The sequence below is a fragment of the Cetorhinus maximus genome, chromosome 17 (genome assembly GCF_964194155.1).
Source record: "Cetorhinus maximus chromosome 17, sCetMax3.hap1.1, whole genome shotgun sequence".
Classification (NCBI taxonomy): domain Eukaryota; kingdom Metazoa; phylum Chordata; class Chondrichthyes; order Lamniformes; family Cetorhinidae; genus Cetorhinus; species Cetorhinus maximus.
The window spans coordinates 92,591,633-92,604,341 of NC_135895.1; the positions used below are offsets into that span (position 1 = coordinate 92,591,633).

Below are 12,709 nucleotides of genomic sequence, written 5' to 3' on the forward strand. Positions count from 1 at the left end.
TCCATACTTGGGGTCACGCTTGCGGGCTGAATGGAGGTGTTCTGCAAAGCAGCTAGCAACTCTGCGTTAGTTCATGTTTGGCAAATTTGTCTTCAGTATGAAAGTATTATGGCAGATATGCCAAGTAAATTGCATCTACAAATGTTACCTATGCAAGTGAAACAAAAGCATAATCAGACTAAAAGCTATATTTTCCTCTCACCTCATTAAGAAGCTTTTGGAGGTGTGGTGTTCCCATACGTTCTGCCATATGTCTGTATGCTGGATGAGAAAGGAAAAATTTTCTTTCTGCTGCAAGTGCTGTTTTAATGTCCTTTTTCCCTTCAATATCCTTCTGGCTACGGTTGACGATGCCAATGTATCCTAGCAGCCAAGAAAACAGAAATACAAGTTTCACATGAAGTAAAAACAGAAAATGCTGGAAAATTCAGGACGCCTGGCAGCGTCTGTGGAAAGAGAAACAGAGTTAACGTTTCGAGTCCAATATGACTTCTCATTTTGGACTTGAAATGTTAACTCTGTTTCTCTCTCTACAGATGCTGCCGGGCCTGCTGAGTTTTTCCAGCATTTTTTGTTTTTATTTTGGATCTCCAGCATCTGCAGTATTTTGCTTTTAGTAATATAAATTCCATATTTTTAAAAGATTTGTTCCCGGGTTATGAGCATTGTTGGCAAGTCCTGCATGTGTCCCTAGTTGCCCTTGAGAAGATGGTGGTGAACACAACTAAGTGGCTTTTTAGGACACTTCAGAGGGCAATTAAGAGTCAATCACATTGGTATGGCACTGCAGTCACATAGAGCAGACATCTAAGGACAGAAGGTTTCCTTTAGTGAACCAGTTGGGTTTTTCATGAGAATGGTGGTCACTTTTACAATACAAGCTTTTTTTTTAATAAACTGAATTAAAATTCAGAAACTGCCTTGGTGGGTTTTGAACTTGTGTCTCTGAATTATTAATTCAGTAATGTAATCACTTCACTGCCTTTACCTAGCAGAAAGCCAAATTTAATTCAGATGGGCAACTTACTAATATCAACATCCACATATTTGTAAGTTTTAATTCCTAATAATGACCCTTCTAACTTTTATTTGGCACGTCATTTATTATTCTCACCACATTCCACTCAACAAACTCTACAGATTCTGCATTATTTCGAAGTGGATGGTCTTTGCTATTGCTCTTCTGTTTCCAGTTATTAGGAGGCATATAAGGACAGCCTGAAGAGAAACCACCTCGTTTAAGGAGTTGTAGAATCATAGATTATTGTCTCGTGTTAATTTGTTGCTTCACATCTATTGAACAGCAAAGACTGCCAAGTCAATAACTGAGAGATAGAGGCATGAATCCATGCCACACTAATTCGCGGTGCAGTGCAAGTGACTGCAAGTGTACAATGCACTACCATGTTAACGAAAAAGACATCTTTACTATATCCCAATCTGTTCTGGATTTAAATCTTCAAGTATTGGCAGAGACAGGCAAAGCATAATTCCTTTAATTAAACAATATGATAAATCTTACTAATAATTTCAATCAAGAAAACTGGGCCAGAATTTTACGTTCGGCGTGTGGGCATGTGCCCGACACGCCCAAGCGTAATATGACGTGCGTGCATCCTGATATCATCGTGCACTCGCGTGATGTTTCGTTCGGTGGGCACACGCAAGAGTCGGCTGCACGCACAGCGGTAATTGAAAGGCCTATTAAGGCCATTAACAAGGTAATTAACTTAAAATTTATGTCCAACCTAATGGTTGGCAGGCAGGCGAAAAGGCAAAGCGGCCTTTACATTTTTTAGGAAACCTCTTCCAAGAGCGGGATGAGGTTTCCTAAAGCTAATACACATTAAATAAAAACTTTATTTTGAAATTAAAAACATGTCCCCTCAAATGACACAGCCACATGAGGGAATATGTTTTATAAAATTTTTATTGTGTTTATTAATTTTTTTAAAAAGCTCTTCAAAAGTAGGGAGGTCATGTTGGAGTTGTATAGAACCTTGGTGAGGCCACAGCTGGAGTACTGTGTGCAGTTCTGGTCGCCACATTATAGGAAGGATGTGATTGCACTGGAGGGGGTGCAGAGGAGATTCACCAGGATGTTGCCTGGGATGAAACATTTAAGTTATGAAGAGAGGTTGGATAGACTTGGGTTGTTTTCTTTGGAGCAGAGAAGACTGAGGGGCGACCTGATCGAGGTGTACAAGATTATGAGGGGCATGGACAGGGTGGATAGGGAGCAACTGTTCCCCTTAGTTGAAGGGTCAGTCACAAGGGGGCATAAGTTCAAGGTGAGGGGCAGGAGGTTTAGAGGGGGTGTGAGGAAAAACTTTTTTACCCAGAGGGTGGTGACGGTCTGGAATGCGCTGCCTGGGAGGGTGGTGGAGGCGGGTTGCCTCACATCCTTTAAAAAGTACCTGGATGAGCACTTGGCACGTCATAACATTCAAGGATATGGGCCAAGTGCTGGTAAATGGGATTAGGTAGGTAGGTCAAGTGTTTCTCACATGTCGGTGCAGACTTGATGGTCCAAAGGGCCTCTTCTGCACTGTGATTCTGTGAATCTGTGCCTCAGGGAGATTGAAGCACTCTTTCACACACATGGGCAAACTGCGCGCCAGGCCCACTGTCCCTCCTCCCCCCGCCAACACAGGTAGTGCTGAGCTCTGCCGCTTGCGATCCACGCAGGGCAGGTCTTAATTGGCCCGCCTGTGTGAAATTGCGGAGCGGAGCCAATCGCAGAAGGCGGCTGGCTTCCCAACTGCCCCTGCCTGCTCCCGCCAAGCCCGCCCGACGAGGGAAAAATTCTAGCCCTGCTTTTGAAAGCAAAACATTCAGTGCCAATTAATGAGCCTGCTGTTGTTTTAGCCTTCCAATGTTCTGAAAATTGATTTTCTAACAAGTGTTTTAAACACCAACTACAATGGCCCATTTATATGTGATACCTCTGCGAAGAGGCAGCAGCTTGTTCTCCAATACATTCCTAGCATCCGTACCATCATCCATTAGATCAAGCTTGGTTATCACACCGATTGTTCGCAAACCTAGTCAAATGAGAAGAAACTTAATTGTTAAATGGGAAATGAATTAAAGTATGTTTTTCAGCCAGTAGTTTAAACTGTTTGTTTCATTTAAGCCAGTTGATGGTGTTATGTTAAATTAAGTAGTTACATTAAACAATTCCCGGAAAACAGCTATGACTCTTTCAGGGCTGCAAAGAGATTGGAGTTTTGAATGTTACAGCTTCAGATACAAAAATAAAAATAAGACTTTAAAACAGAATTCGATAATATTTAACAAACAATTACTTATGCTTATTAAACTTCTAAAAATACCTATGTATATTCTCATACCTTTGGCACACAAGTTCCAGATCATCAGGGGGACATGGTGTGGGCACAACACATTGCCACACCAGCACATGGTACTACAGAGCAGTGGGCCACAGGTTAACTTTTCCCCCCAAGTTTTTGCTCTTGGCCATTTCCTCCGGTGCCAAGCAGAGCAGATTATCTTACCTCCCGCAAAAGTGGGAAAATTGGACCAAACGTTGCCTCAATGCTATTCTTGCATGCCTATTAGTGCCTGCCTCAAGAGTCATTTGACAGATGCCAGGCAACAAGCTGACTGTATAAACTACATGGTCCCAATAATGAGAGCAAGAATAGCATTGCAAATCACAGAATTTCCGCAAATATTGTTTTCTTTCCAATAGCATTGCATCTTCAAGAAGACCGCAAATAACTAGCTTAGTTTATACTGGGAAACATACAAAATCTTTTGTTTCAAGTTTGCACTCTGTCTGGGGGCGGAATCATCCCAGAATTGCACTAAGTGCGGTAGCGGGCACCCACCCGCCACAATGGGGGTTTTTGCACCATATTGTCCACTTCCCGCCTCATTAATTATGCAGCCACAGGAAACACACCATCACACTGGCAGGCGGCCGATGAATCACCCGCCACCCCATTACCTCGCCGTTTCCTCACTCCAGGTGCCATATCTAAACTGTAGCCGCACACACAGTTCTCAATGCTTGCAGCCCAGGACTGCTCCAGTGAAGGCATGCTCCTGAAAGCCAAGAAGACTTCAGTGACCTGTCAGGCCTTTTGGAGGCCTGCCGTGATGTTCTCCACCCCCACTCCGACCTCAGGTGGTCCAGTAATCTCACTACTCTAGCTTGGGAGGCGGTGGCAGTGGTGGCCAGTCCAACACTGCACAGAAGAGGCTGGCTATCCAGTGCAGAAAGAAGATGAATGATCTTATCCGTGCCGCCAGGGTAAGGTAACCATCTCATGGCTATAAACTCACATTCACAAGGCTATCACACATTCACTGGCATCTCACTCACTGCCAGCTCAAGGGGCATCACCACTCACTCTCTCACACACACCCTCACATCTCCATCTGGCCTCATCTCCTCTGGAGACTGCCTCCTCAGCCCTCATCATTTTGAGGCCACTTGCATCAACATGTGCCCCCACATACACCCTGGGATAAGACTCTTCCCCAGCACAGCCCTCGCCCTGCAGCCTCTTCCCTTGCCAGAGGCCACTTTTCCTCCTTCCCCAAGCAAGCCCTAGTCTTGCAGCCATTGAAAAGCCACCCCCACCTGTCTAATAGGTAGAGACCTGCCTGTGAGCCCCCCTAAGAGTTATGTGGTGCTGCATGAGAAGCCTGGTGCTGATGACCACGAGTGCTGCCTGAAGCAAGGTAGGCAAACAAACCTCGAGGTCCCAAGCAAAGTACAGCTTGCCAGGTGCACATCGTTTATGTACAGATGTGAAACACGTCAGTGTGATCCCAGATAATCCAGCATGGAGGGGGGGATGATTCTGGCAAGCAGAGCTTATAATGAGATGCTAAAGTATTGAAATTAGAGTCCTGATGTGCGGCAGTGGGAAACGCAGCCCACCACTGACGGGTGGAGCGGATGACCGCAAACTGGTTTCATGATGATGTAAAACCGATTTTTGGCCTTCTTGCCATATTGCCCACTCACACCACCAACCATGCCTGCCGCCAAAATTCCGCCCTGAGTTCCTACATCAATCACCTAAACCAGGGATCAGCAACCTATGGCGTGTGTGCCAAAGTGGCACGTGAGGTGATTTTCAGCGGCATGGGAGATGATTGTCCAGTCTGAGCAGCCAGAGCCGCAGACCTGAGAGACCAGCTTAAAAAATATCGGAACTGGAGAGTTCCGATCTGTCAGTGTCAATTTCACTGAGTTGCTGCACTGCTGCCTCTGCCTTTGGATAGCAGCATGGCTCGTTTTTTTTTGAAAAGCCCACCAGAAAGCTGAAGCTGACCGAAGGTCAGCAGCAGCACAGCAACTGTCAGGAAAGAGTTCTCAGTTGAAAAATAGTAGGTGAAATCCCTGCAACTTTAGACCCAATTGGATGGTGTGTGTGTGTGTGTGTGTGTGTAGTGCGGGGGTGGTAAGGGAGGTTGGGGGGATGGAGTGGGGGGAGGGGGCATTGGGGGGGAAGGTTAAAACGGGGGGTTGGTATTACAGGCACGCAAACCCTTAAATTAGAGTGAATAAATGAGGACTCGGCATGCCACTTCTGAAAGATTGCTGACCCCTGATTGATGTGTTAACTTAGAAGCATGGGGATCCCAGAGCTTGGAGTTACTTCCAGTGGCAGCCAAATCATTTGATGCTCATTTTAGTCGAAAGAGTTCTGTAAGTGAATACTTTTGGAAAACTCTGTTCCTCCCTCCCCAATTCCTTGAATCTACATTGCTGAACAAAATGCACAAGATGACCGATGACCTCAGAAAATGTAAAGTATATGTAGCTGAGACAAAAGATGTGCAGCCACTGGCATAGATAACAGGTCCTGCTGCAGTCCTCATGTTTTATGTTTACAAACACAAGTTCCCTTGGTCAGCACCACAAAATGCACATTATTTTTTTCTTTGGAAAAAATTCAAGTATCCTGCCCACAAAGCCAAAGATTCCCTGGAACTTCTGGCAGCCTGTAGAAAAAATCTTACCTTGAGGATCAACATCTTTTGCCAGCTTAAGTGCATCTGAATTAGCCAAGTCAGTATTAGCTGGGGTCACTGCCAAAATTAGGCAATTTTCTCGAATGATGAATTGCATTATTGTGTCCCTGATCTGGTATTCAATGTCTGCCGGTTGATCTCCTACGGGCACTTTAGTGATGCCAGGCAAGTCAATCAGAGTCAGGTTTAACACTGTAAAAGTAGAAGGAAAACAACAAGATAAATGACTATTATTGTTTTCACCTATGCAGTGCAAGAACAAATATTCCTTATCTGCATTTCTATACAATCTTTGTGATTGAAGATATTAAAAACAGAAAAATTAAACAACAGACAATACTGAAGTTGAGGCAATGGCCTCAAAATGGGGTTGGTAGACTTAAGCCTATTTCACCCAGCAGGCCCCTTCATTAAGCAAATCGGGTCCTATGACACAGTTAGGACCATGCTTGCAATTTCAAGGGACAAATGGGTGGAACATATGCTGCACACAGTCCGTGCAAGGGTTCTGATGTTAAGTGGCTTAAGTAGTTGCTCAGCAACCCAAAAATGTCCCCAAAAGTATTTCAACATTATATTTGTTCCTATTTCCACAAAACTATCACAGGCTAAGTGACCAATCCAGTCTTCAGCCATTGTCCAGGTAAAGCACTTTCAGAAAGGTGCTGAAAGCTTAGCTTATTTTCTTTCCCCTTTTTAGGCCAGGGTTGTTAACAGTTCTAGCAACTCCCACTGCTACCTTGTAAGGTTAGCTCTCTCTGCACAATGATTTAAATTTGGAATGCCACATTATATAGTATATTTATCCACCAAGGTTTTAGGAGAGCTATTAATATGCTTTAACTAACATTAATCACAGATTAAGTTAACAGCATATTCCATTATTGCTTTTATAATGTGGGGTCATCCACAGGACATTAAGGATCCCATACTTACGTTGATTAATGCAGTGAAATTATCACTATCCACCAGCTCAAGCTGACATGATATATGTTTAACAATGAACAAGACAGCATTTCTAACTATAGCAGAATCTTTCATCTCTTGTAGTGGGCTTGAATTCAGCTCAGAATCAGGGAGCAAGATTTTCCCACTTCAGCTGGTTATAAATAAGGGAATTAGATGGTTCAGTGGCTTAGATGTTGGTCTTTTGCCTCTGGGGCATGGATTCAAATCCAGCTCAGATCTTAGGTTGGCTGATCCCATTTCACTAATGTAGCATCAATTGGCATTCTACCCCAGAAGATGGTCAGTGTGGTAAATGGAGAAGAATCATATTAGTGCAATAGTGGAGGGGCAGTGGAAGGGGTTCTAAGCTGAGATTTAGGCACATCCATTAGGGCAGAGTAAAAATAACTCAATTTTGCATCTATCTGTGCTGTGCCTGACTCTGGGCACCTAAAGGAGATAGGTTTTACAAGCAGCAGCATCCCCCACTTTGGTCAATACAAATTTTGCAAAACAGCTTAAAGTGAAAAAACTACAAGTGCAAGACTACCCAAATTTAGCAACCTTAGAGGATACCATACAAATGGTGAAAATACTATACTGTTGCAGCACAGGTTAGCTTTGTCATACTGGGTTTAAATCACTCTTATGCATATAGGTGCTTGGGAATGCAAAGTTCATATCTCAACTAAACTCAAAATAGTAGGAGAGCAGGGACACTTTATTTATATCCATTTTTAAACCGAAGCACTATAATAACCTGTAAAACAGGTACGTAACTAAAGTTTTTTTTCTCATTCGTTCATGGGATGTGGGCATTGCTGGCCAGGCCAACATTTATTACCCGTCCCTAGTTGCCCCCCTAGTTCAGAGGGTATTGCTATGGGTCTAGAGTCACCTGTAGGCCAGATCAGGTAAGCAGATTTCCTCTCCTAAGGGCATTAGTGAACCAGATGGGTTTTTATAACAATGGCTTTGTGGTTATCATTAAACTTTTAATTATATTTTTAATTGAATTCAAATTCCACCACCTGCTATGGTGGGATTTGAACCCGGGTCCCACAGAGCATTACCCTGGGTCTCTGGATTACTAGTCCAGTGATAAAACCACTACACCATCGCCTCGACCTAAAGCGAGGAAAAACACAAAAGCTTACGTTTCAAACCTAATTTAGGAAACTGTTGGTTGAAGTGCAATGATGAAGAAGCTGCAAGGTAACATAAACTTAAGGTATACCATTAATTTGATGTTTGAAAAATCCAAACGCTTTATTTACATTTCTAAGACTTTCCATAATAGGCAGAGTCATTTTGAATTTTGATTCTAGATTATGCAAGGATACCACTCTTAATGTAGGAACGTAGGGCTTAGGAGAAGTAGGCCATTCCACCCTTCAAGCCTGCTCTGTCATGTGATAAAATCATGCCTGTGTTGTGGTCTCAACTCCACTTTCCAGTCCGCTCCCCCAACTCTTAACTCGCTTGTTTATCAAAAATCTAACTCAGCCTTGAATAAATTCAATGACCCAGCCTTCACTGTTTTCTGTGGATGAGAATTGACATACAATTGACCCTCTGAGAGAAAAAAAATCTCCCCATCTCTATCCCAAAAGGGAAACCTTTCATTTTAAACAGCGTACCCTAATTCTAGTCTCCGCCACAAGCGGAGACATCATCCCAATATCCATCCTATCAAGCCCCCTCAGGATCTTATGTGTTTCAATAAGATCACCTCTCATTCTTCTAAACTCCAACAAGTAAAAAAGACCCAGCCTGGTCAACCTTTCTTCATAAGATAAGCCCTTCATCTCAGGAATGAGTAAACTCCTAAATATGTTTTACGTTTCTTTTTTAAGATCAAACGAGACTCAAGAAGGATCGGAACTACATAGAATCAACAGCAGGTCATGATGCCCAACTGGTCTAAGCTGGTGTACTTCACACAAGCCTCCTCTTAATCTGATTACCTCTTCCTACCTAACCCATATAACTCTATTCCCTCTTCCTCACTTATTCATCAAGCCTTCCATTAAAATGCGATCCATTTTACACACTTCTGTCTCTGCATTAGCTTCTTAGTTTGTTTTAGTATCTGCAGGTGCAATCCATGTGGACCCGGAATTTTGTCCTCCTTAAATTTGGCAAGCTTTTCCATATCGTCTTCCAGTCTATCTAACTATTGCATAATCACTCTTGACTTCTTCTGCAGTTGCCATTTCCTCTTTTACTTTTCAGTGAAAACTGAGGCAATGGTCTGGATTTTCCACTTTGAGTTGGGAATCACAAGTCGGGCCATTTCCCAACGTTGTGTTCCCACCTCCTTTATAAGCCTGCACACACATGTTATTTTAAGCCCAAAGAGTCAGGGCTGTCTCCTCCCAAAGCAGGCCCAAGATGGGAACACAGGCGCTGAGGGTAGACTGATTAGAAGGCCTATCTCTGTACACTGGGACATTGGTGCAGCTCTGAACATGAGTGTTAGGCACCCTCACCCCTCACTCAGCCATTGCCATGCCCCCTTATATCTGCCATGCCCCCTCCATGCCCCCATCTTCTCCATGACTCCTCATATTTTGCATGCCCCTTCCATGCCTTCTCAATACCGACTCACCCAGTAGCCTTTATGGACAGAACTCATGAGACCTATAATAACACTGGGACGTCTGTGAAATCATCAAAATAAACAATTATCCATTCAAACTCCACTTGAAAAAAAAAACCTTTTAAGTGCTCATAAATCTGTCAAGATAAACAAACAACCGTTCAAAAACCACTTCAAAGAAATACAATCCTATATTAAATGGTCATAAAACTCAATCAAACAAAATTCATACTCCCCTTGACAGCTGTGCAAACGACCTCTGCTGAACTGAAACCATAGTCGGTTTGGAACTCAGTCAAGCATTCATAATGAAATTCCATTGCCCAGCTGTGTAAACAAAATCTCCAGAGCTGAATACAATTGATCCTTTGAAGTTGACTGAACAAATGGCTAGCCATCTGTTTAGTTTTTTTGAAAGGCTCGACAAATGACTGGATTCTAAATCAATGTAAAAATCAAAGCACAGAATCCAGATGACATATTAATATCTGATTCTCAACACTGTTGAATGCATAAGCGTCCTTTATCCAATGGTCATTAACCTCTTAAGGATAGAGTCCTATGACTAATCACTGTATTGAAAACACACTTACCTTATCATATAGCATCTAGTTATGACATTTGAAGCTGGCAATACCTTTTAAAAGATTCCCAACCCCACGACAAGCTTTCCGCAAGGTCCATGAACTGACTGACCTGACATCTTTCAAACAGGATTCCTAACCTACCACCTTGCTGAGGATCTCAAACTTACGGAAATTCAAAATGAAGGCAGGCATTTAAAAGGCTGAGCTCAACATCATTTCAAGGGCACATGGGATCGCAACCCACCACATTCCCATTCCAGTCAAAATGGCAGCCAGTGGGAATTAGCTGGAATGTTTAAATTTACCACCCCACCTCCATTTTCAGTCCCAATGCAGGTTTTCCCAGTGTTGGATGGCAAAATCTGGCCCGAAAGATCTATTTAGTATTCTTGCCATTTCAGAATAGCTTCCTGTGAGTTAATTTCATTTGTTTCTTAGCAGCCCTATACCTATCTTAAATCTCCTTTTGTTATTTATGTGTCTATAAAATTTAAGCTGAAATAATTAGAGCAATGATGTAAATTGTGCATCAAAAAAGAAAATGCTGGAAGCACTCGGCATGTCTGGCACCATCTGTGAAGAAAAAAACAGCTAGCGTTTCAAGTGGATGTTCTTTCATCTGAACAATAGAGAGGAGCGGAATTTGGAAGCAAAGTTGATGGAGTTATCCATTCAGGTCAACAGCAGGAAACGGCACTGATACAGTCATGATTGTACCAGAAAAAGAGGTGAGGGAGGGCCTGAGTACGACAGGAACAAAAAATGTTCCACACAGCCCATAAAAAGGCAAGCAAACCTTGGACCCATGTGGGTTCCAATAGCAATGATTTATTTGTAAGAAGTGAATGGAGTTAAAAGAGATGCTGCTCAATGTGAGTACAAATTCAGCTAGGCAGAGTAGGGTGGTACTGGGACTGGCTAGGCTGCTGTTCAAGGAACAAGTGGAGAGCCCAAGACCACTCTGGTGGGGAATGGAGGTGTAGAGAGATTAGACATCCATGGTGAAAACGAAACAGTTAGGGCCAGGGAACTGGAAACTGTTAAAGTGATGGAGGGCATCAGAATAGCCACGGATGTAGGCTGGTAAAGACTGGACAAGGGGATTACAAACAGATTTGAGATAGGAAGAAATCAGTTCATTGGAGCAAGAACAGGCTGAAACAATAGGTCTACTAGGACAATCCTGTAAATGGATCTTGGGAAGAAGGTAAAAGTGGATTATCCAGGGTCGGGGGACTATAAGGTTGGAGGCCATGCAGGAAAAATCTCCAGAGGGAAGGAAGTCAATGACAGCCTGGGAAATGACAGCTTGATGTTTGTTGATGGGGTCACGGTCCAATGGGAGATAGGAGCAAGTGTCAGTGGGTTGGCGTTCAGCATCTGCTAGGTAGAGATCAGTACACCAACAACAACAACATAAATCTTGTCAGCAGGTTTGAGTTCTGTTGGAACGTCATCAATCTGAACCGTTAAAATTGTTCTCCCTCTACAGATGCTGCCAGGCCTGCTGAGCATTTCCAGTTTTTATTTTCAGCATCTGCAGTATTTTGCTTTTGTATTAATGTTAATTGTGCATGTTCTCACTGGAAAAGGGAAGGCTGAGGTGATATGATTGCTGTTCTTGGGACCCTAAATGGGCTAGATAATGTAGTCCATGACAGGCCAATTCATCTTGTCTTAAATTGTAGAACCAAATGACATAGCCTGCACTTGAGCTGGGGATTTGGTGGGGGGGCGCTCAGGGGGTGCATAATACAAAATAAATACTAAACAAATCTGTGGAAACAATGAGAAGAATTCTAACCTGCAACGGTTTAGGGGCAGCTACTGGTGCAGACAAGAGATTAAATCAGCAAAAAACTGCTGGCATGTCAGGAGGTCAACATGATTCTGCTTACTGCCATCTTTAATCGGCCCACGTTCGGAGGGAAATGGCGAGCTGCTATTTGAATATATTAAGAAGCAATTAAATTGAAATTTAACCCAGCTTTCTGCCTTTAACAAGGTTTCCTGCGCTGTGTGAAATTCGCCCTGGGTCAACACAGCAAGAACACAGCAATGATTCATAGATCTGTGAAACTGACAGGCTAGAAATTCTAATTCTTTATGTACTGAAAGAGCACAGACGCCTCCTTGCCTAGGTAAAAGGCTTTTGCTCTTAGGAATTCTTCTGAGAGTGTGATTTCACTGCTTTAGAGATGGTTTCCAACATTCTGAAGGCCATTTTGGTATCTTGGACTTTATTCACCTTGATATATGCAAGTCCTTGCTGTCAACTTTCATGGCAGCATGACAGCAGCTCACATAACTCTACTTTGGACCTCTGATGAGGGACTAGAACAATGCTTCCACACTATTTTTCAAACATAACCCCATTTTAATGCTTGAAAATTGGTGTGACCCCAGACGCCATAAAAACAAAACAGCAGCATAGTAACATTCAGTAATTAATTATAAAAGTTTGTACATTAAAGATAAACATACAATGCACCATTACATAAGAAAATCTATGTTTTTAAACTAATTTGTGAACTCACTGAACCTAAGAAGACACACG

At 42.9% G+C, this 12,709-nt stretch overlaps 1 protein-coding gene across 3 annotated transcripts in view; it reads right to left on the reverse strand.

The window, feature by feature from the left end:
- The window catches only part of dnm3a (dynamin 3a), a 270,426-nt gene that overhangs the window by 181,683 nt on the left and 76,034 nt on the right, over positions 1–12,709 (reverse strand). For all 3 annotated transcript variants that reach the window (XM_078561578.1, XM_078561577.1, XM_078561576.1), the window contains 3 exons: positions 6,004–6,207; positions 2,946–3,044; positions 203–363 (listed from right to left, as the gene is read on the reverse strand). In XM_078561578.1, coding sequence (XP_078417704.1) covers positions 203–363; positions 2,946–3,044; positions 6,004–6,207 — 464 coding nt within the window. The remainder of the gene's footprint in view (positions 1–202; positions 364–2,945; positions 3,045–6,003; positions 6,208–12,709) is intronic.